The sequence below is a fragment of the Haematobia irritans genome, chromosome 1 (assembly GCF_050003625.1).
Source record: "Haematobia irritans isolate KBUSLIRL chromosome 1, ASM5000362v1, whole genome shotgun sequence".
Taxonomy (NCBI): Eukaryota; Metazoa; Arthropoda; class Insecta; order Diptera; family Muscidae; genus Haematobia; species Haematobia irritans.
The window spans coordinates 141585508-141609765 of record NC_134397.1 but is presented as its reverse complement, the minus strand read 5'-3'; the positions used below and the strand labels follow the sequence as shown (position 1 = coordinate 141609765).

The 24258-nt window shown below is 34.8% G+C and overlaps 1 protein-coding gene across 1 annotated transcript; it reads left to right on the top strand.

Annotated features, from left to right (window-relative positions):
• The first annotated feature begins 7215 nt into the window (after positions 1-7215).
• Positions 7216-22786, top strand: Or82a (Odorant receptor 82a). Its single transcript, XM_075291803.1, has 6 exons — positions 7216-7598; positions 7696-7879; positions 12544-12889; positions 19083-19187; positions 19337-19489; positions 22721-22786. Exons 1-6 carry the CDS (start codon positions 7289-7291, stop codon positions 22769-22771), a joined length of 1149 nt encoding a protein of 382 aa, XP_075147918.1. The 5' UTR covers positions 7216-7288; the 3' UTR covers positions 22772-22786.
• Positions 22787-24258: the final 1472 nt, after the last annotated feature.

Below are 24258 nucleotides of genomic sequence, written 5' to 3'. Positions count from 1 at the left end.
TTTAGTAGTATCGGTAATTGTGCCAAATTTGGTTGAAATCGGTTCAGATTTAGATATGGCTCCCATATATATCTTCCGTCCGATTTGCACTCATATGACCAGGGGGGCCAAAGTTATACTCTCATTTAACATACGTGAAATTTCGCATAGATAGCAGAATTATTATTCCAACTATACATGCCAAATTTAGTCAAAATCGGTTCAGATTATATATAGCTCCCATATATACGTACACCAGAGTTGGGGAAATATGGTAGACTGTTACACATTTTAGACCCATTGTCAATGGAAGTTTCCTCCTATTAACTGGATAGCGTTAGCCGATTTAAATTTTAATTCTAGAGATTTTGTAGAAGTAAAAAAATTGTCTCCTTTATATAGCTTCCAGCAAATGTGAAGTAGTTGAGATGGTAACACAAATTTTGGTCTACATGGGGGTGAAGGGTATAATATAGTCGGCCCCGCCCGACTTTAGACTTTACTTACTTGTTTTTTATTATACCCTCCATCATAGGATGGGGGTATATTAACTTTGTCATTCCGTTTGTAACACATCGAAATATTGCTCTAAGACCCCATAAAGTATATATATTCTGGGTCGTGGTGAAATTCTGAGTCGATCTAAGCACGTCCGTCCGTCCGTCTGTTGAAATCACGCTAACTTCCGAACGAAACAATCAATCGACTTGAAACTTGGCACAAGTAGTTGTTATCGATGTAGGTCGGATGGTATTGAAAATGGGCCATATCGGTCCACTCTTACGTATAGCCCCCATATAAAGGGACCCTCAGATTTGGCTTGTGGAGCCTCTAACAGAAGCATATTTCATCCGATCCGGCTGAAATTTGGTACATGGTGTTGGTATATTGTCTCTAACAACCATGCAGAAATTGGTCCATATCGGTCCTTACTTATATATAGCCCCCATATAAACCGATCCCCAGATTTGGCTTGCGGAGCCTCAAAGAGAAGCAAATTTCATCCGATCCAGCTGAAATTTGGTACATGATGTTGGTATATGGTCTCTAACAACCATGCAAAAATTGGTCTACATCGGTCCATAATTATATATAGCCCCCATATAAACCGATCCCCAGATTTGGCTTGTGGAGCCTCTAAGAGAAGTATATTTCATCCGATCCGGCTGAAATTTGGTACATGATGTTGGTATATGATCTCTAACAACCATACAAAAATTGGTCCACATCGGTCCATAATTATATATAGCCCCCATATAAACCGATCCCCAGATTTGGCTTGCGAAGCCTCAAAGAGGAGCAAATTGCATCCGATCCGGCTGAAATTTGGTACATGATGTTGGTATATGATCTCTAACAACCATGCAAAAATTGGTCCACATCAGTTCATAATTATATATAGCCCCATATAAACCGATTCCCAGATTTGGCTTGCGAAGTCTCCAAGAGAAGCAAATTTCATCCAATCCGATTGTAATTTGGAACATGGTGTTAGTATATGATCTTTAACAACCGTGCCAGAATTGGTCCACATCGGCCCATAATTATATATATAAAACATATAAAACATCCTCCAGATTTGACCTCCGGAGCCTCTTGGAGGAGCAAAATTCATCCGATCCGGTTCAAATTAGGAAGGTGTTGTTAGTATATGGTCGCTAACAACCATACCAAAATTGGTCCAATCACACAAAAATTGGTCCATATCGGTTCATAATCATGGTTGCCACTAGAGCTAAAAATAATCTACCAAATTTTTATTTCTATAGGAAATTTTGTCAAAATTTTATTTCTATAGAAAATTTTGTCAAAATTTTATTTCTAGAGAAAATTTTGTTAAAATTTTATTCGGTTCATAATAAAATTTTCATTCAATTTTGTGAAAATTTTTATTTCCATAGAAAATTTTGTGAAAATTTTATTTCTGTAGAAAATTTTGTCAAAATTTTATTTCTGTAGAAAATTTTGTCAAAATTTTATGTCTACTTTGTCAAACTGAATTATATACGTATTGGGTCGATCTTTTTTGATTTAATATATACCACGTATGGACTTACATACAATTTAGAAGATGGTGTTAGGAGGTTTTAAGATACCTTGCCATCGGCAAGCGTTACCGCAACTTAAGTAATTCGATTATGGGTGGCAGTGTTTAGAAGAAGTTTCTACGCAATCCATGATGGAGGGTACATAAGCTTCGGCCTGTCTGAACTTACGGCCGTATATACTTGTTTTTTTTTTATTTATTTACACAGCTAATAGCAGCCGGGACATTACAAAATTTAACTTTTCAATCCAATTAAATATAATTCAATATTCTAAGTGGCCCAGAAGGGACCCTATAGGACAACAGCGAGTCAGAAAGGACTTCCAAGCTAGTTATTCGAGATGGGTCTGAAGGGACCCCGTTGAGTCAGTAAGGACTCTGCCGTACTCAATAAGGTTCAACATATATAAGCAGATGGGTTAGAAGGGACCCCATTGAACCAGACAAAGTTTAAAAAGTTCCACCATGGACGGTAAGGGCGCGGAAAACAGGATAATAGAAACAGCAATTGGATGAGCAGGATCAAAATTTTTTATAATACAGCTGGAATTTTAGAAGGCAACACCCTTGGATCAGAAACTCTATTGTTAAAATTAGGAATAATTTCCTTGATGGCATGAATCGGATCGGTTAAAGAAATCAATAAATATACCGAATTAAAGTTTTTACACAAAACATTAAGGGTTATACACCCTCACAAAAAATCGCTTCTGTAACATATACTCCCAAACATTTGCTTCAAGCATATACATTTTTGGGTATTGCCCAAACATTTATATGTTTGAACTCTACCAATATATAATATGTTTGAAAGCATATTGGTCTAAACAATATATGTTTGGGTAGTCTAAGTTATAAACATTTTGTATTTTTGCATCCAAATTCAATAATGTTGTCTTCCAAAAAACAATATGTTATTATGTGACCATATAATATGTTTGGAAGCATTTTGCACCCAAAAATATTATATGCTTAAAAAAAATTCTCCCAAACAATATTGTGCTCAAAATTTTATTTATTTATTTATATATTTACAATCATAATGAATTATGAAAATAAACAGGTAATATAGGTGCTAACAACATAGGTTTTCGACCTGAATGCTCAAAATTTTGTTTCTGCCCAATTGTATATTCCCCGATATCTTTCTCACTTCCACGAGATTTTTTAGTTCTTAGCACCTTTTTCTGTAATACAAACATTGTAGAAGAAATTATTCAATTTTATGATTTTTTTTATTTTAATTTTACCTTTTGCCGGACGGGGATTCGAACAGCGGACCACACAGTTTGTAAGGATCAAAGAAGTAGCTGATCAATTGCTCAAGGAAAAATAAAATGTTAATTTTGTAATAACAAGCAACAACCACCAACTTAATTCAATATCGCTCCCTTTTAAATAGCGCTCCAAGCTACTAAACACATATATGTTTATAGGCTATTTCTAAATTAACATATGTTTGCATTCGAGCATATTATATTTACAAACATTTTATGTCCCAAACATAATATGTTCTAACATATTAACATATATGTCCCAAACATGTTATGCTAGTTTATGAACATTATATGCTTGCACTCAAAAATATTGTGTTTAAAAATTTGTGTTCCAAACATATAATGTTTATAGCCAAACATATGAAAAACAGTCTTTTTCAACCGTTTAGTTATGTCTGCAAAATGCAGTCTTTAAGAATACAAAGTTCCTAGTTATACAATTTGGAACATTGTAGCAAATTCTCGATGTCAAATAGTGTGAATCACTATCTCAATTAATAAGTTTAGTGAGAAACACAACACCGTACATAAACCGTCTACGTTCAAGAGATGGAAGATCAATTAACATAAAACGACTTTCTATGGAGGGAAATCGTATAAATTATTCCAGCCAAGCTCCCTCAAAGCAAAAATAAGAAACTGCTTCTGTACAGATTCAATACGATCAATAGAACAACGATAACTCGGTGACCATATAACACGCGCATACACTAATATCGGTCTAACCAGAGTCGTAAAGAGCCTCTTCGTAAGATAAGGATCAACAAATTCCTTCCCCCATATTAACCGATTTAAAAAGAAAAGTTCATCCGATACGTCCTCTTATTACTAAAATTTTCCATACGCAAAACTTTAAGTCTGTGAGTAAAGGGTCATTCATTTTTTAATTTTTTCGTCAGAAATGTTTTCTACATAAATTCCGAAGTACATACTAATTGCAGGTGGAAACTTGTATCTATAGGAAAATTTCGTGTATGCGATTCATAGTGGAAAATAACTAAGATCGGTACTCGCTCGGAAAATATTTCAAAGAAAAAATAAAACACATAAAATTCAGAAAAATGCATGTAATCTTTATTTGAATCGATAGTACGGTTATATTACACATTTTGAGATTTCCACAAAGCGTTCTTAAAACCAGACCGAAAAAAAATTTCCATACGTAAACTAACGCTAAATTTAACTTATTTTTATTGTCCATAATTTCTTGTTTTTAGTTAAATGTTATTAGTGTTTTTTTTCGAAATTTTCTTCAGACCAATGAAATTGTCGTTCGATGCCCAAAAATTGTTAGAATGAACTACAGTATGGTTAAAATGTTCATGATTTGGGTCCAATAATTCTTTCCTTTACTTTTAGTTAATTTTTTCTTCTATATGAGGTAGTAATTTCGTGAGTTGTACTTAAAAACCTAAATTAAAATTCGTCAGATTTACATAAAACAAGTATATACAGTAGTAAATTCGGCCGGGCCGAATTTTAAATACCCACCACCATGAATCACATATGATAGTTTACTTTGAAAACTCTTCGTCGTAGTGGGTTACTTGATAATATATAGAATTGTAGGGGGTTTGATGACAAATCTTCTCCCAAGGCAGTCAGCTCCCGAAGACAAACTTTAAAGATTCTACCTATGAAGACCAGATAAGATTTTAGATTTATGAGAACCAATTTTGTTTGAGTTTTAGAGAAATTATAAACATATCGTGTATATGATTAAATTACGCCTTGATTTGAAATCTTAAATCTGTAGAGTAAAATCTGAAAATTTTACTTTCAGTTGGAAGCAATTTTCATGATCAGTGCGCCTGCTATTTTAGAGTTGAATAAACGAAAATACTTTATAAGAAAAGGAAATTTCGTTTGTCTAAAATTTCAGTATAAATTACTAATTTCCAGCAAATCGGATAAAAACTACGGATTCTAGAAGCCCGAGAAATAAAGCCGGGAGATCGGTGTATATGGGGGCTATACCAAAACATGGACCCATAGGTACCATTTGCTACTCACATATTTGTGATCTTAAAATACCTCCAGAATTTGAAATAAATCGGCTAGAAAACATAGTCTCTAGACGCCCAAGAAGTAAAAATCGAGAGATCAGTCAATATGGGGGTTATACTAAAAAATTGACCGATATACCTCAATTTCGGCACACTTATTTGTGGTCTAAAAATACCTCTAGATTTCGAATTTCAGGCAAATCGGGTAATAAATGCAGTTTATAGAAGCTCAAGAATTTCAGGCAAAGCGGATGGTAAATATAGTTTCTAGAAGCCCAAGAAGCAAAATCAGGAGATCGGTCTATATGGGGGCTATACCAAAAAATGGACCGATGGGCACAATTTTCGGCACACCTTTTTATGGTCCCAAAAGAACTCTAGATTTTCAATTTCAGGAAAATCGGATAGAAAATATAGTTTCTAGAAGACCAAGAAGCAAAATCGGGAGATCAGTCTCTATGGGGCCTATATCAAAACATGGACCGATGAGCACCATTTCGGCACACCTTTTTATGGTCCTCAAATACCTCAAGATTTCCAATTTCAGGCAAATCATATTGTAAATATAGTTTCTAGAAGCAAAATCGGGATATCGGTCTATATGGGGGCTATACCAAAACATGGATCGATGGGCACCATATTCGGCACACCTTTTTATGGTCCTCAAATACTTATATATTTCCAATTTCAGGCAAATTGGATAAAAACTACGGTTTTTATAGGCCCAGACTCCAAATCGGGAGGTTGGTTTATATGGGGGCTATATCAAAACATGGACCGATACGGACCATTTTCGACTCACCTATTTATGGTCATAAAATAGCTCTAGATTTTCAATTTCATACAAATCGGATAGAAAATACTGTTTCTAGACGCGCAAGAAGCAAAATCGGGAGATCGGTCTATATGGGGGCTATACCAAAACATGGACCGATACGGACCATTTTCATTACACCTCTTTATAGTCCCACAATACCTCTAGATTTCCAATTTCAGGCAAATAGGATGGTAAATATAGTTTCTAGACGCCCAAGAAGCAAAATCGGGAGATCGGTCTATATGGGGGCTATATCAAAACATGGACCGATACGGACCATTTTCAACACACCTCCTTATGGTCCTCAAATACCTCTAGATTTTCAATTTCTGACAAATCGGATAGAAAATACTGTTTCTAGACGCCTAAGAAGCAAAATCGGGAGATCGGTCTATATGGGGGCTATACCAAAACATGGACCGATACGGACCATTTTCGACACACCTCTTTATGGTCCCAAAATACCTCTGGATTTCCAATTTCAGACAAATCTGATAAAATACTACGGTTTTTATAGGCCCAAGACCCAAAATCGGGAGGTCGGTTTATATGGGGACTATATCAAATCTTGGACCGATATAGCCCATCTTCGAACTTGACCTGCCTGCAAACAAAAAACTAATCTGTGCCAAATTTTGGGACGATAGCGCCATTATTGAAGGCTGTAGCGTGATTACAACAGACAGACAGACAGACAGACAGACAGACAGACGGACAGACGGACATGCTTATATCGTCTTAGAATTTCTCCCTGATCAAGAATATATATACTTTATATAGTCGGAAATCGATATTTCGATGTGTTACAAACGGAATGACAAACTTATACCCCCGTCACCATTTTATGGTGGTGGGTATAAAAATGATTCCAATATTTTTCTCTTCTTCCCTTTCTAACATTCTACTTAGTTCCAAGTTATTTGCCGATATGTTAATATACCATAAATATAGCTCCAACTCCAATAATACAGTCGGGCCGACCGACTATAGATTTTCCACATTTATTTTTACTTAAACACTGTGAATAAAAATAAATTATTTTAAATACAATTGCAAGTAAAGACATAACATTCAGTCTTTGCTGGCTTTAGCATTGGCTAACAAGTGATTTCAATATTTCCCTGGAGTCCTGAAGTAGGCACTTTCCTATCTCCCAGCCACAATGATTGACCTATTCGCAAAACAAAGACAGTGTTTGCACATAATGGGACATCATTTTGTTCGTGATAAATCACAATTGTTACAACAATGGCGTAACATTAAATATGTTGGTGTTCTATTGTTGGTCATATCGGCCCAGGGTCCTATGATAAATTATACCATTTATCATATAGACGATTTGCAATTGGCTACAGCTAGTCTCAGTATCAGTTTCACTAATGTTCTGACGGTTATAAAAATTACGACATTTCTTATATACAAGTGGCGCTTTGTGGCTGTTATGCAGAAATTGGAGACCATGTATAAAGAATGTAAGTGAAAATTTAAGAAATTGAAATCTTTATATGTCAATCAAGTTAATTTAATTGCTACCTGTATTTTTTCTTTCATATCTCTTTATTCTTACAGTGCAAGAGAAAAATGCTAAGACTGAATTGGAAACTTCAAATCGTTATGCAATTACATTGGTAAAAATTTATTGGATGTCTTTATGCAGCACTGGCCTATATTTTATGATTGCTCCTATTTTAAAAATTATATGGTCGAAGTTGCAGAAGGTTCACTTGGATATAGAATTACCCATGCCCATGAGGTAAGTGTTAACTTTAAAACAATTGAGTAAAGTAAAAGGTCAGTCGGGTCCGACTATATCATACCCTAAATCACTTCTATTGAATTATTAAACTTAAGCATTTGAAGGCGATTATTGAAATAGGTTTGAATTTAAGAGGTTATATTTGAAATCTGACGGTTGAGCCAGGTTATAGCGGTGCCACAGCGGCTCACCTGTCATTTCCTATCGAGGAAATTGTATGTAAATTGTTTTGGACAATGCAAATCCCCCGGACCTGATAGAATTACCCCGGCGGAGTTACAAGCAGTGACTGACAGAATTATCCCCTGGTTGTCGGCGATATATACAGGATGTATCAAATTAGCATATATTCCCAGAAAGTGGAGGGAAACAAAAGTAATTTTCATACCAAAAGCGGAAAAAGCCTTTCACTCGAGTGCGAAGTATTTCCGACCAATCAGTTAATCCTCATTCCTACTTAAGACTCTGGAGAGTATGGTAGATATTTATATTAGAACTAGGGTCGATTTGAGTTTGTTCTCGAAACGACAGCATGCAGGGTTTGCTGAAGAAAAAAAAAAACGACTAGACGATTTGTACGTCGACAAACTTTCCGTTTTGTTTTGGACCTATTTTGGTGAGATCTATGAACCTGGATTAAGAGAGCTCTTTTAGTTAGGTGTTTCGGATACTTCTGGTTTACTCTTCTAGCGAGCCATTGAAGGGCTAGAGGTCTAACATCTAGGTGTTATTATTCAGAGGCAAATCAGAACCAGTCACCTTTGGAAAAAGATTATTGGTGTTAGTTATTCAGATTTAGAGTGGTAAAATTTAATTATATACTTTTTCTTTTTTTTATTTCATTGTCACATAGAAGAAAAGTAGTCAGTATTTTTTTATCTTTATTAGACGTGATTAGTTGTAAGAATATGTATAGTTATAAATAAATATGTTTCTGTATGGATCTGTAATTAAAATGACACAGTAAGAGTTTGTAATTGAGGAGGAGGACTGAGAGCAATGGGTTAATAAGGTGAGTGTGTGCGGAAGAGGGGTCCTAAGAGATATTAGGGGATATGGAGGCCCATGGAAGGGCGGGCTGAGTGGAGGAGTATCCACCAAACTCCGATAGTCAAGGTGTGTGGTATATGTTATATTGTCCAGTTTGTCCATTTGAGTTTCAAATTTTCAGTTTATTGTTTGTTTCTCTGACGCAAGCTGAGGGTTAGTGAACCGCCTGAGAGAGGAAGCCGTGAGTGGCCGGGATCCAGCTTAGCGTCGCAGTCGGGAGAGACATGTAACAATATGGCTCGATGGGCAGGTCTGAATACACAATCGTGGCGTGTCTAGACATCGAAGGGGCATTCAATAACGTCCATCTGAGCTCGATATTAAATGGACTGACAACTCTGAATTTTGATCCAGGTATATTTAGGTTGTTAGACGAACTTCTAATGAGGAGACGTATTTCAGCCACACTAGGACAAACAAACATACAAAGGTATGTGAACAGAGGCACTCCCCAAGGAAGAGTTCTATCACCTCTTCTTTGGAATGTTGCTATAAACAACCTTCTGGTTTCCCTAGAAAAAGAAAGGATAAAAGTGGTGGCATACGCACAGATGTGGCGCTAGCAGTCAGGGGAAAATTCCCATCCACAATCAGAGATATTATACAGAGAGCTCTCCGGATGACTGAGAAATGGGCGAAAGAGAATGGTCTTGGAGTAAATCCTGCCAAGACAGAATTAGTCATGTACTGCAAAGATCGCGAAACACTCACGGTTGAGCCCATATCCTTAGGGAGTATCGAAATTCCCTTTGGTGAGTGTGCAAAATACCTTGGCGTTAATTTGGACAGAAAGCTGAATTTTAAGCTTAATATTGAGGAAAGGGCGAGAAAATCCACTGTAGCGTTGTACTCGTGGAAAACGGCAATAGGAAAAAGTGGGGACTAAAACCGAAAATTGTGCATTGGCTATACACGGCAATGGTTACACCTAACATATTTAATCGATCTTTTTTGATTTAATATATACCACGTATGGACTTACATACAATTTAGAAGACGGTGTTAGGAGGTTTTAAGATACCTTGCCATCGGCAAGCGTTACCGTAACTTAAGTAATTCGATTGTGAATGGCAGTGTTTAGAAGAAATTTCTACGCAATCCATGGTGGAGGGTACATAAACTTCGGCCTGGCCGAACTTACGGCCGTATATACTTGTTCTAGAATGGATTTGGAATTCTTTCGGCATAACTTAAATAATTTCTACCATAAATTCTTAATCTTTTTATATTAACTTTGTCATTCCGTTTGTACCACATCGAAATATTGCTCTAAGACCCCATAAAGTATACATATTCTGGGTCGTGGTGAAATTCTGAGTCGATATGAGCATGTCCGTCCGTCCGTCTGTCTGTTAAAATCACGCTAACTTCCGAACGAAACCAGCTATCGACTAGAAACTTGACACAAGTAGTTGTTATTGATGTAGGTCGGATGGTATTGCCATATCGGTCCACTTTTACGTATAGCCCCCATATAAACGGACCCCCAAATTTAGCTTGCAGAGCCTCTAAGAAAAGCAAATTGCATCCGATCCGGCTGAAATTTGGTACATGGTCTCTAAAAACCATGCTAAAATTGGTCCACATCGGTCCATATTTAATTATAACTAGCCCCCATATAAACCGATCCCTAGATTTGGCTTGCGGAGCCTTAAAGAGAAGCAAATTTCATCCAATCCGAAATTTGGAACATGGTGTTGGTATATGGTCTCTAACAATCATGCCAGAATTGGTCCATATCGGTCCATAATTATATATAGCCCCCATATAAACCGTTCTCCAGATTTGACCTCCGGAGCCTCCTGGAGGAGCAAAATTCATCCGATCCGGTTCAACTATGGAAGGTGGTGTTAGTATATGGTCTCTAACATCCATGCAAAAATTGGTCCACATCGGTTCACAATTATATATAGCCCCCATATAAACCGATCCCCAGATTTGGCTTGCGGAGCCACTAAGAGAAGCATATTTCATCCGATCCGGTTGAAATTTGGTACATGGTGTTAGTATATGGTCTTTAACAATCGTGCCAGAATTGGTCCGTATCGGTCCATAATTATATATAGCCCCCATATAAACCGTTCTCCAGATTTGACCTCCGGAGCCTCTTGGAGGAGCAAAATTCATCCGATCTGGTTCAAATTTGGAACGTGGTGTTAGTATATGGCCGCTAACAACCATACCACAATTGGTCCATATCGGTCTATAGTTATATATAGCCGATCTCCAATTACACAAATATTGGTCCATATCTGTTCATAATCATTGTTGCCACTCGAGCCAATCTAATCCACCAAAACTTTATTTCTATAGAGAATTTTGTGAAAATTTTATTTGTATAGAAAATTTTGTGAAAATTTTATTTCTATAGAAAATTTTGTTAAAATTGTATTTCTATAGAAAATTTTGTGAAAATTTTATTTCTATAGAAAATTTTGTTAAAATTTAATTTCTATAGAAAATTTTTTCAAAATTTAATTTCTATAGAAAATTTTTTCAAAATTTTATTTCTATAGAAAATTTTGTCAAACTGAATTATATACTTATTTAATCGATCTTTTTTCATTGAATATATACCACACCCAGAAAAAAGGGGCCAACCGAACTTTATTTTAGTTCCTGAAGATTAGTTGATTTTAGTTAAATTTTGCACAATATGAGTAAATGTTCCTTATTTGAATAATTTTTTGCTAACTTTAATGACGTGAACTAAAAATGAGAAAAAAGTTGTATACAAATATAGTGCACAATTTTACTACAAAATAAAATAGTTCATATTTTCCTAAAATTGCAGAAGTTTGTTTAAATTGAGTTCATAAGTCTCTCAAATGAGTAAAGTTTGCTGAAATTGTTCCTGTCTTGAACTTCGTACAGCGCTAAAGACAAGTTTTAAATCCATTTTTTCTTTCAACATGTGAAATTTTCTTAAACAACAGAAAAAAAATTAATTATTTTTAAAAAAATTTCTTCAGTGTGACAAAAGTTATTAACTTATTTATAACATGTTGCAATTAGAAAACTATTTTAGTTAAAATTTTCTAAAATAAACCTACATTTTCTTCCACGGTGGATTCACTTTTTTTTGGGTGCCCGTATGGACTTACATACAATTTAGAAGACGACTTTAGGAGGTTTTAAGATACCTTTGCATCGGGAGCATTACCGTAACTTAAGTAATTCGATTGTGGATGACAGTGTTTAGAAGAAGTTTCTACGCAATCCATGGTGGAGGGTACATAAGCTTCGGCCTGGCCGAACTTACGGCCGTACATACTTGTTCTAGAATGGATTTGGAATTTTTTTCGGCAAAATTTAAATAATTTCTATAATTTCTATAATTTTTAAACTATTTAAAAAAATTTAATTTTCCATTAAAAATATGAAAAAGCGAGTAATAAATAAACTGACTCTAATGAACTTCCTGTGCAGATAAAATAAAGAACTTCTTTGGGAGGACATTTTTGGAAGTGCTTTTAAAGTTATGTCTTTATGCTAAAAATAAATATTTTTTTATAAACAATAATTCCCTATAAGAAAATAATGCAAACTAAAAAAGTTGTGTACATAATTGTAAAATATTCTATTTCTGATGCATTCTTATTTATTTTCAGATTTCCTTTCAATTTTGAATCTTCACCGGGGTATGAAGTATGTTATATCTATACTGGATTGGTGACACTTTCCGTGGTCATGTATGCCGCAGCCATTGATGGTCTATTTTTGTCATTTACCATTAATTTAGTGGCTCATCTAAAATCATTGCAACATTTCATACAAAACAACACCTACGAGAAATCCGATAAAGAATTGCAAAGTGATCTCTCATTGTATGTTCGCTATCATAATGTGATACTGGACCTTTATCAAGAAGTTCGAAATATTTACAGCCCAATTGTATTTGGTCAATTTTTAATAACTTCATTGCAAGTTTGTGTTATTATTTATCAAATGGTTACGGTAAGTAAAATTTCATAAAATTTCATTAATTCAAAAAGCAATTTTTATACCCTCCACCATAGGATTTGAAGGTATCCTATCTTTGTCATTCTGTTTGTAACACATTGAAATATTGGTCTTAAAGCACGGATACAAAAATATTCTACCAAACAATACCAAATTTAGATATATCTCATTTTGAAGTTTTTGGTCATAATTTGTTTGTTGGTATGAAAACAATTTTTTTTCTCCCAAAGAAATATTTTAGAATTTTATTACATCAGATTTTGTGAGTATAAATAAGTATCCCTTGAATTGTTGAAATTTTAAATTTTGATTTTAGCTAGCATCATTAGGGAAAAGTTATTACATAAAGCAAAAATTCACATTAGAGCTCGAAACTTTAGATTTTTTAAAAATATTGTCTTAATGGTTCGATAATTCAAAACATCATGAAACATTTCGGGAATACAAGAATGCTTTAGTAGCCTTCTGAACATAGTTATTTTTCAATATTTTGAAACAAATAAGTAAAGTCTAAAGTCGGGCGGGGCCGATTATATTATACCCTTCACCATTATGTAGACCAAAATTTGTGTTACCATATCTGATTTATATCTGAAAAGATTTGGAGACAATTTTTTGTACTTCTACAAAATCGCCAGAATTAAAAATTAAATCGGCTAATACCCTGGGATGAAACACAATGTTAGTAAAAAACAAGTAAGGAAAGTCTAAAGTCGGGCGGGGACGACTATATTATACCCTGCACCACTTTGCAGATATAAATTTTCGATTCCATATCACATCTGTCGATCTGGACAGAATTTGATAGACTTCTACAAAATCTACAGACTCAAGATTTAAGTCGGCTAATGCTCTAGGGTGGAACACAATGTTAGTAAAAAAATATAAACATTTCAATCTGAAGCAATTTTAAGGAAACTTCGCAAAAGTTTATTTATGATTTATCGCCCGATATATATGTATTAGAAGTTTAGGAAAATTAGAGTCATTTTCACAACTTTTCGACTAAGCAGTGGCGATTTTACAAGGAAAATGTTGGTATTTTGACCATTTTTGTCGAAATCAGAAAACATATATATGGAAGCTATATCTAACTCTGATCCAATTTCAACCAAATTTGGCTCGCATAACTACAATGCTAATTCACCTCCCTGTGCAAAATTTTAACTAAATCGGAGTTAAAAATTGGCCTCTGTGGTCATATGAGTGTAAATCGGGCGAAAGCTATATATGGGAGATATATCTAAATCTGAACCGATTTCAACCAAATTTGGCTGGCATAGCTACAATCCTAATTCTACTCCCTGTGCAAAATTTCAACTAAATCGGAACAAAAAATTGTGGTCATATGAGTGTAAATCGGACGAAAGCTATATATCGGAGCTATATCGAAATCTGAACCGATTTCAACCAAATTTGGCACGCATAGCTGCAATGCTAATACTACTCCCTGTGCACAATTTCAATTAAATCGGAGCAAAAAATTGGCCACTGTGGTCATATGAGTGTAAATCGGGTGAAAGATATATATGGGAGCTATATCTAAATCTGAACCGATTTCAATAAAATTTGGCACACTTGACTACACTACTAATTGTACTCCTAGTGCAAAATTTCAACCAAATTGGGGTAAAACTCTGGCTTCTGGGACCGTATTAACCCATATCGGCCGAAATATATATATATGGGAGCTATATCTAAATCTGAACCGATTTCTTCCAAAATCAATAGGGTTCTATTCTGAGCCAAAATACATACTTGTGCCAAATTTGAAGTCGATTGGACTAAAACTGCGACCTAGACTTTGATTACAAAAATGTGTTCACGGACAGACGGACATATGCACTAACTTATAATACCCTGTTCCACAGTGTGGTGCAGGGTATAAATATGGGAAATAGCTAGAGCAATTTTGATGAATTGTACAAAATAGCATTTATGATTTATCGGGCGATACATATATATTCGAGATATAGGACAATTTGAGTAATATTTACAATTTTTGCTACACAGCAGTGGCGAATTTACACGCATATTGGTTAAATCTCGCCAAGATATGTGGTTAATTGTGGGTTGTTATATATTATTTGGGCAATTAGGGCGATGTTTCCACAAGTCGGAGGTTTATTTAAAATTCGACCATTCTGTGGAAAGTTTAGGATTACAGTGTGTAGGATATGACTACGATGTGGGGAAAATCATTACAGAATTTTGTGTAAAATGTCGGTATTTTGGCCATATTAGATCAAGATGACACACTTAAATAGCATATTAAATGAATTCTCTGTGGAAACTATCGAGTCAATCGGAGGAAGCTCCCATTGAAAATGGGTCTAAAATATGAAACATTCTACCATATTTCCCCTACTCTGGCGTACATATATATGGAAACTATATCTAAATATGAGCCGTTTTTTTACCAAATTTGACATGCATAGTTAAAATAATAATCCTGATATCTCAGCAAAAAACGTAAATGAGAGAATAATTTTGGCCTCCGTGGTCATATGGGTGTAAATCAGGCGAAAGATATATATGGGAGCTACATCTAAATCTGAACCGATTTCAACCAAATTTGGCACACATAACGATACTATTAAACGTACTCCTTATGCAAAATTTGAAGCAACTCAGGGCAAAAATCTGGCTTTTGAGGCCATATAAGTTCAAATCGGACGAAAGATATATATGGGAGCTACATCTAAATCTGAACCGATTTGGCTGATATTACGAAAGCCCCAAAATATTTGACAGCCCGAAATTTTGAGAAAATACGTTGATAAGTACGTCAATTATGACCAGATCGGTGATAAATATATATGACAGCTATATCTAAATCTGAACCGATTTTTTCAAAATCAATAGCGATTGTATTTGAGCCAATGTAAAACCCTGTCCAAATTTTGAGGACGATCGGACTTAAAGTTCGAGCTTGCACACAAAATTACGTATACAGACAGACGGACGGACAGACAGACGGACGGACATCGCTAAATCGACTCAGAATTTAATTCTAAGACGATCGGTATACTAAACGATGGGTCTCAGACTTTTCCTTCTTGGCGTTACATACAAATGCACAAAGTTATTATACCCTGCGCCACAGTAGTGGTGAAGGGTATAAAAATTACAGAATAAATAAAAATGGAATAATCCATATCCTCGCTTTCCTTTCCTTTAGTAGAACTTTCTACACAAGCTATGGTGAAAAGTACATAAAAGCCGAAATTACGGCCGTATATACCATAGGATGGAGGTATATTAACTTTGTCATTCTGTTTGTAACACATCGAAATATTGGTCTATGTCCCCATAAAGTATATATTTTGTGTCGTGATGAAATTATGAGTCGACCTATCCATGTCCGTACGTCCGTTTGTTGAAATCACGCTGACTTCCGAACGAAACACGGTATCGAGTTGAAACTTGGCACAAGTAGTTGCTACTGATGTAGGTCAGATGGTATTGCAAATGGGCCATATCGGACCAATTTTACGTATAGCCTCCATATAAACTGGTCCCCACCTTTGGCCACCGGAGCCTTTTGGAGGAGCAAAATTCATCAGATCCGGTTTTGTACATGGTGTTAGTATGTGGTCGCTAACAACCATGCCAGAATTGGTCCATATCGGTCCATAATAATATAAATAAACCGACTCACAGATTTGGCTTGCGGTGCCTCAAATTTCATCCGATCTGGTTAACATTTTGTATCTTGTGTTACTATATGATCTCTTACAACATGCCAAAATGGGTCCATATCGGTCCATAAGTATAACTATATAGCTTCCATATAAAACGATGCCCAAATTTGACCTCCGGATACTGTTGGAGGAGCAAATTTAATCCGATTCGATTGAAATTCGGTACATTGTGCTAGTATGTGACCGCTAACAACCACGCCAAACTTCCAACAACCACGCCAAACGTCCAAACCGTTCTATAGTTATATATAGTCCCAGATAAACCTATCCCCAATCACACAACAATTGGTCAATATCGGTTCATAAGTGTATATAGCCCCCATATAAAGCGACCCCCATATTTCATTTCTGTCTCTCTAATTACCGTGAAAAAGTTCATATCGGTTTGTAATGATTTGTAGACGTCCCTATATATACCGGTCAAGAATTGAATTATATACACAGAAAAAAATATCACCAAATTATAACCAAAAAAGTTTATTGAAGTTAAACATTTTTGCAATTAATAAATTAATTGATACAATTAGCTTTTGAATCAAGGTAGAAACATTAAATTATTTAAGTCAATGATTGAAAATGTTTAATTAAAAAATTAATTGATAAATTTTTACATTTTAATCAAAATTTTTAATCAAACTCGGATGACTAAGTCACTTAAAAAAGTGATGGAAATTTTTTTAATTTAAAACAAACAATTTATTTCAAACAAAATAAAGTTATTTCAAAGAAAGTAATTGAAAATAGTAACACCAATTAACTTTTTAATTGAATCAATTAAAAAATTAATTGAAAGTTGCTAATGACATCAATTAATTTTTTAATCATGTATTTGTTTATGTTAAATTGAACTGTGATTGATATTATCATTTTCATGATTGAAAACATTTCAATTAAAAAATTAATTGGATCAATTAATTTCGTAATTGAATCAGAAATTTTTTTTGTGCGTTACCTACATCTGCTTTTTTATACCCTGCGCCACACTGTGGAACAGGGTATTATAAGTTAGTGCATATGTTTGTAACCCCCAGAAGGAGACGAGATAGACACATGGTGTCTTTGGCAATAATGCTCAGGGTGGGTCCCTGAGTCGATATAACCATGTCCGTCTGTCCGTCCGTCCGTCTGTCTGTGAACACATTTTTGTGATCAATGTCTGGGTCGCAATTTAAGTCCAATCGCCTTCAAATTTGGCACATGTTCCTAATTTGGGTCAAAATAGAACCCTATTGATTTTGGAAGAAATCGGTTCAGATTTAGATATAGCTCCCATATACATCTTTCGCCCGATATGCACTAATATGGACCTAGCAGCCAGAGTTTTATACCGATTTGCTTGAAATTTTGTACAAACATAACACTTAGTCGTATAGTCAAGTGTGCGAAATTTGATTGAAATCGGTTCAGATTTAGATATAGCTCCCATATATATCTTTCGCCCGATATGGACTAATATGGTCCTAAAAGCCAAAGTTTTGGCCCAATGTGGTTGAAATTTTGCACAGGGAGTAGATTTAGCATTGTAGCTATGTGTGCCAAATTTGATTGAAATCGGTTCAGATTTATATATAGCTCACATATATAGCTTTCGCCCGATTTACACTCATATGACCACAGAGGCAAATTTTTTACTCCGATTTAGTTGAAATTTTGCACAGGGAGTAGAAGTAGCATTGTAGCTATGCGTGCCCAATTTGGTTGAAATCGGTTCAGATTTAGATATAGCTCCCATATATATGTTTTTCAGATTTCGACAAAAATATGTCAAAATACCAACATTTTCCTTATTAAATCGCCACTGCTTAGTCGCAAAGTTGTAAAAATGACTCTAATTTTCCTAAACTTCTAATACATATATATCGAGCGATAATTCATAAATAAACTTTTGCGAAGTTTCCTTAAAATTGCTTCAGATTTAAATGTTTTCCATATTTTTTTACTAACATTGTGTTCCACCCTAGTGCATTAGCCGACTTAAATTTTGAGTCTATAGATTTTATAGTAGTCTATCAAATTCTGTCCAGATCGAGTGATATTTAAATGTAAGTATTTGGGACAAACCTTTATATATAGCACCCAACACATTTGACGGATGTGATATCGCAAATTTAGATCTACAAAATGGTGCAGGGTATAATATAGTCGGCCCCGCCCGACTTTAGACTTTCCTTACTTGTTTTTGTATAATATATACCACATATGGACTAACTTTCTTAAAGACGATGTTAAGAAGTTTTAAGATACCTTGACATCGTAAAGTATTGCCACAACCCAAGTTATTCGATTGTAGATGACTGTCTTTAGTAGAAGTTTCAACGCAATCCATGGTGGAGGGTACATAAGATTCGGCCTAGCTGAACTTACGGCCGTATATACTTGTTTTTACTAACATTCTGCTCCGTCCCTGGGCATTTTTAAATAAAATTAAATTTAGTTTTTTTTATTTTTCTTTATAAATTTTTTTCTATAAATTTTAATTTCAGCATATGAATACATTTCTGGTTTTGGTGATCAACAGCACATTTCTCTGCTCAATTCTATTGCAACTTTTTATCTACTGTTATGGAGGCGAAATTTTAAAAGTTGAGGTAAATTTTAATGTTTTACTTAAAACTGTGGTATATAGCATCCACCGTCTACAGTTTCCATTTCCGTTTTTGCAGAACAATAGATTTCCTACTACTCAAAATTCCATTTAGAAAAATATCTTTCACACAATTTTTGTTTTCTTTTACAGAGTCTAATGGTGGGCATTGCCGTACAACTATCCAAGTGGTATAATTTAAAGCCATCACACCGACGCATGTTGTGTTTGCTGATGTTGCGTTCGCAGCGTGAGGCTATTATCAAAGCAGGTTTCTATGAAGCATCTTTGGCGAACTTTATGGCGGTAATTAGTACTTAAAATTGTTCGAGAGTAGTTACTTGCGAGGTTTCTTTTTGTTTTTTTTTTTGTTTTTGTCCATGCCTGCTTACAGTTTAAAGTCTAGTCATTGTTAGCATTTGATAATATTTCTGTGTTTGAACCAATGATGATGATTATAGCCACTACCAAAAGTTGGTGACTGGGGTATACGGGAGTTTACCATTCCATTTGTAAGAAATATTCTTCATCAGGGAGAAATTCTACATTGAACAAGTATATACAGCGTAAATTCGCATAGGCCGAATCTTACGTACGCTCCACCATGGATTGCGTAGAAACTTCTACTATAGGCTGTCATCCACAATCGAATTACTTGGGTTGTGGTAATATTTACCGATGGCAAGGTATCTTAAAACCTCTTAGCATAGTCTTCTGTATTGTAAGTTAGTCCATGCGTGGTATATACTCGTAAATTGGTAATATAGAGGTATAATAGCTCCATAAAGAGTGGTGCAGAAAATCGTGTGTATCGGTCTATATTTTGGCAAAGCCCTCATGTATATACACTGAAAAAAATTTCCGTAGTTAAACTAACGCTAAATTTAACTTATTTTTATTGTAAAACAAGTTAGGAAAGTCTACAGTCGGGCGGGGCCGACTATATTATACCCTGCACCACTTTGTAGATCTCAATTTTCGATACCATATCACATCCGTCAAATGTGTTGGGTGCTGCATATATAAAGGTTTGTCCCTAATACATACATTTAAATATCACTCGATCTGGACAGAATTTGATAGACATCTACAAAATCTATAGACTCAAAATTTAAGTCGGCTAATGGACTAGGGTGGAACACAATGTTATGCTGAGTACTATGTTCAGTTTTCAAGGTGAAAATCAGCTTTTTTTTCACGGTTACATTTCCAAATTAATCAATTTAGAAATATAAAATGATTATTAATCAATTCATTGGATCTTGTCCATCCATTATTTGATAAGACTTGATAAAAATATAATAGACTTCATAAATCTTTTTGGTGCAAAACCCGAACATAGTACTCACCTTTAGTAAAAAAAATATGGGAAACATTTAAATCTGAAGCAATTTTAAGGAAACTTCGCAAAAGTTTATTTATGATTTATCGCTCGATAGATATGTATTAGAAGTTTAAGAAAATTAGAGTAATTTTTACAACTTTTGGACTAAGCAGTGGCGATTTTAGAAGGAAAATGTTGGTATTTTGACCATTTTTGTCCAAATCAGAAAAACATATATATGGGAGCAATATCTAAATCTGAACCGATTTCCACCAAATTTGGCACGCTTAGCTACAATGCTAATTCTACTCCCTGTGCAAAATTTCAATTCAATCGGAGTAAAAGATTGGCCACTGTGGTCATATGAGTGTAAATCGGGCGAACGATATATATGGGAGCTATATCTAAATCTGAACCGATTTCAATAGAATTTGGTACGCTTGACTACACTACTAATTGTACTCCTCGTGCAAAATTTCAACCAAATTGGGGTAAAACTCAGGCTTCTGGGACCGTATTAGTCCATATCGGGCGAAAGATATATATGGGAGCTATATCTAAATCTGAACCGATTTCAATACAATTTGGCACACTTGACTATAGTACTAATAAGTACTAATTGTTCTTCTTGTGCAAAATTTTAAGCAAATTAAGTTAAAACTTTGGCTTCTGGGGCCATATAAGTCCATATCGGGCGAAATATATATGGGAGCTATATCTAAATCTGAACAGATTTCTTCCAAAATCAATAGGGTTCTATTCTGAGGCAAAACACATACTTGTGCCAAATTTGAAATCGACTGGACTAAAACTGCGATCTAGACTTTGATTACAAAATATGTTCACGGACAGACGAACAGACGGAAATGGCTATATCGACTCAGGAGCCCACCCTGAGCATTTTTGCCAAAGACACCATGTGTCTATCTCGTCTCCTTCTGGGTGTTGCAAACATATGCACTAACTTATAATACCCTGTTCCACAGTGTGGCGCAGGGTATAAAAATATGGGAAACATTAAAATCTGAAGAAATTTTAAGGAAACTTCGCAAAAGTTTATTTATGCAAAAGTTTATTTATGATTATATGTATTAGAAGTTTAGGAAAATTAGAGTCATTTTTACAACTTTTCGACTAAGCAGTGGCGATTTTACAAGGAAAATGTTCGTTCGAAATCGGAAAAACATATATATGGGAGCAATATCTAAATCTGAACCGATTTCAACCAAATTTGGCACGCATAGCAGCAATGCTAATTCTACTCCCTGTGCAAAATTTCAACTAAATCGGAGTTAAAAATTGGCCTCTGTGGTCATATGGGAGCTATATATAAATCTGAACCGATTTCAACCAAATTTGGCACGGATAGCTACAATGCTAATTCTACTCCCTGTACAAAATTTCAATTAAATCGTTGTAAAAAATTGGCCACTGTGGTCATATGAGTGTAAATCGGGCGAACGATATATATGGGAGCTATATCTAAATCTGAACCTAATTGTTCTTCTTGTGCAAAATTTTATGCAAATTAGGGTAAAACTCTGGCTTCTGGGGCCATATAAGTCCATATCGGCCGAAATATATATGGGAGCAATATCTAAATCTGAACCGATTTCTTCCAAAAAACAATAGGGATCTATTCTGAGCCAAAACACATACTTGTACCAAATTTGAAGTCGATTGGACTAAAACTGCGACCTAGACTTTGATTACATAAATGTGTTCACGGACAGACGGACATCGCTATATCGACTCAAGAGCCCACCCTGAGCATTTTTGCCAAAGATACCATGTGTCTATTTCGTCTCCTTCTGGGTGTTGCAAACATATGCACTAACTTATAATACCCTGTTCCACAGTGTGGCGCAGGGTATAAAAAGATTAGAGACAATCGTTGCAACGTTTGTGATAAATGCGGCTTTATTTGCTCTTAAAGAAAATACTCTAAAATAGAGAGGAAACTATTTTTTCTTTGGGTGTATTTATTATAAAATAAACATACAAAGATTTGACTTAAAAAATTACATTTTTATCTGAATGACAAAATAACACCTCTTATTGGAAGACCCTTTATTGCAAATATCACGGTGACCCTTGATCGTTACTGCATTCGCCATAAATTAAATGTTTTTCTTTTTTATTTGATTTGATAGAGTGTTTCGAAAAAACATAAATGTTTTTCATTATCTTAAATTTTATGTTTTTCTTTTCAGATTTTGAAAGCGGCTCTCTCGTACATAACGTTAATACAGTCAATAGAGTAAAATATTACGAGCGTTTGCTATTTGCTGTTTTGAATGAACACACAAAAAAAGCTTTAGTCTAGTAGAAAAAAGCTGCAAAGCTTTTTTAATGTCATATATTATTTCACTTGTTTACAATAGATGTCGTTAAAGTAGAATATATGAAACAGAATGTTATTTATAATGGAAATTTGTGAGGGTTCACAAATATTATTTATAAATACTTTAGGTTTCAGGTACTTTGATAACTGAAAAAGGAATCGAATAGGTTTGGTATAGTTTGTCCTTTTCCAGGCTTGAAAAAGAAAAGTTGCTCGAGAAAGTTACGGAGAATTTAATAAGAAAAATTAATAAAAACAAGTATATACAGCAGTAAGTTCGGCCGGACCGAATCTTAAATACCCAATACAATGACTCAAATATAATAGTTTACTTTGAAAACTTTTCATCGTAGAGGGTTTCTTGAAAATATATAGAATTTTAGGGGGTTTGATGACAAAATTTTCTCCCAAGCAAATCAGTTCAACCAGATTCTACCTATGAAGACTACATCAGATTTTGGATTTATGAGAACCAATTTTGTTAGAGTTTTAGAGAAATCATAAACATATCGTGTATATGATGAAATAATGCCTAGATTTTAAATCTTAAATATGTAGATTTTTTCCGCCATTATTTAAATGAATACGATGAGTAAAATCTGGACATTTTACTTTCAGTTTCAAGCAATTTTCATGATCAGTGCGCCTGTTATACCCTGAAAGAAGTGTTTTCTTTTCTGAGGAACGAAATTTTAGATAAGCATAGTTTTCTTTTGACACAAATTTTAGAGACAATCGTTGAATCGCTTATCAAAAATTCGGATAAGATTGCTCTAAACGAAAATACTTTATACTAAAGGGAAATTTCGTTTGTCTAAAATTTCATTCGGGAAAAAAATATTTTTTTCTTTAGGTGTACCCTCAAGAAGTTAAATCGGTCTATATCCATGTCTTACCAAACGGATAAAAAATACGATTTCTAGAAGCCCAAGGATTGAAATCTGGAGATCGGTCTATGTGGAGGCTTATACTAAAACATGGGTCGACACACACCATATTCGGCAGACCTATATGTGGTCAACCGTATTCCAGAAGTCCTAGAAATAAATTCGGGAGTTAGGTCTATATGGGGGCTATACCAAAACATGGTCGAATACTCACCACCTCTTAATGTTCATCAAATACCTCTAGAATTCAACTTTCAGACGAATTTGGTGAAAACTACGAATTCCAGAAGCCCAAGAAGTAAAATCGGGAGATCAGTCTATATAGGGGCTATACCAAAACATGGTCCGATATGGACCATTTTCGACACACCTCTTTATGGTCCTAAAATACCTCTAGATTTCTAATTTCTGGCAAATTGGATAAAAACTACGAATTCTAGAAGCCTCAGGAATAAAGTCGGGAGGTAGGTCTATATGGGGGCTATACCAAAACATTAACCGATAGGCACCTTTTGCGACA

Excerpts from the sequence above, each read along its gene's own strand:
- Or82a (XM_075291803.1), top strand. The coding sequence starts at position 7,289 with ATGATTGACCTATTCGCAAAACAAAGACAGTGTTTGCACATAATGGGA. Across the intron at positions 12,890-19,082 it reads TTATTTATCAAATGGTTACG|CATATGAATACATTTCTGGT; the intron begins GTAAGTAAAATT and ends TTTTAATTTCAG. Across the intron at positions 19,490-22,720 it reads CTTTGGCGAACTTTATGGCG|ATTTTGAAAGCGGCTCTCTC; the intron begins GTAATTAGTACT and ends TTTTCTTTTCAG.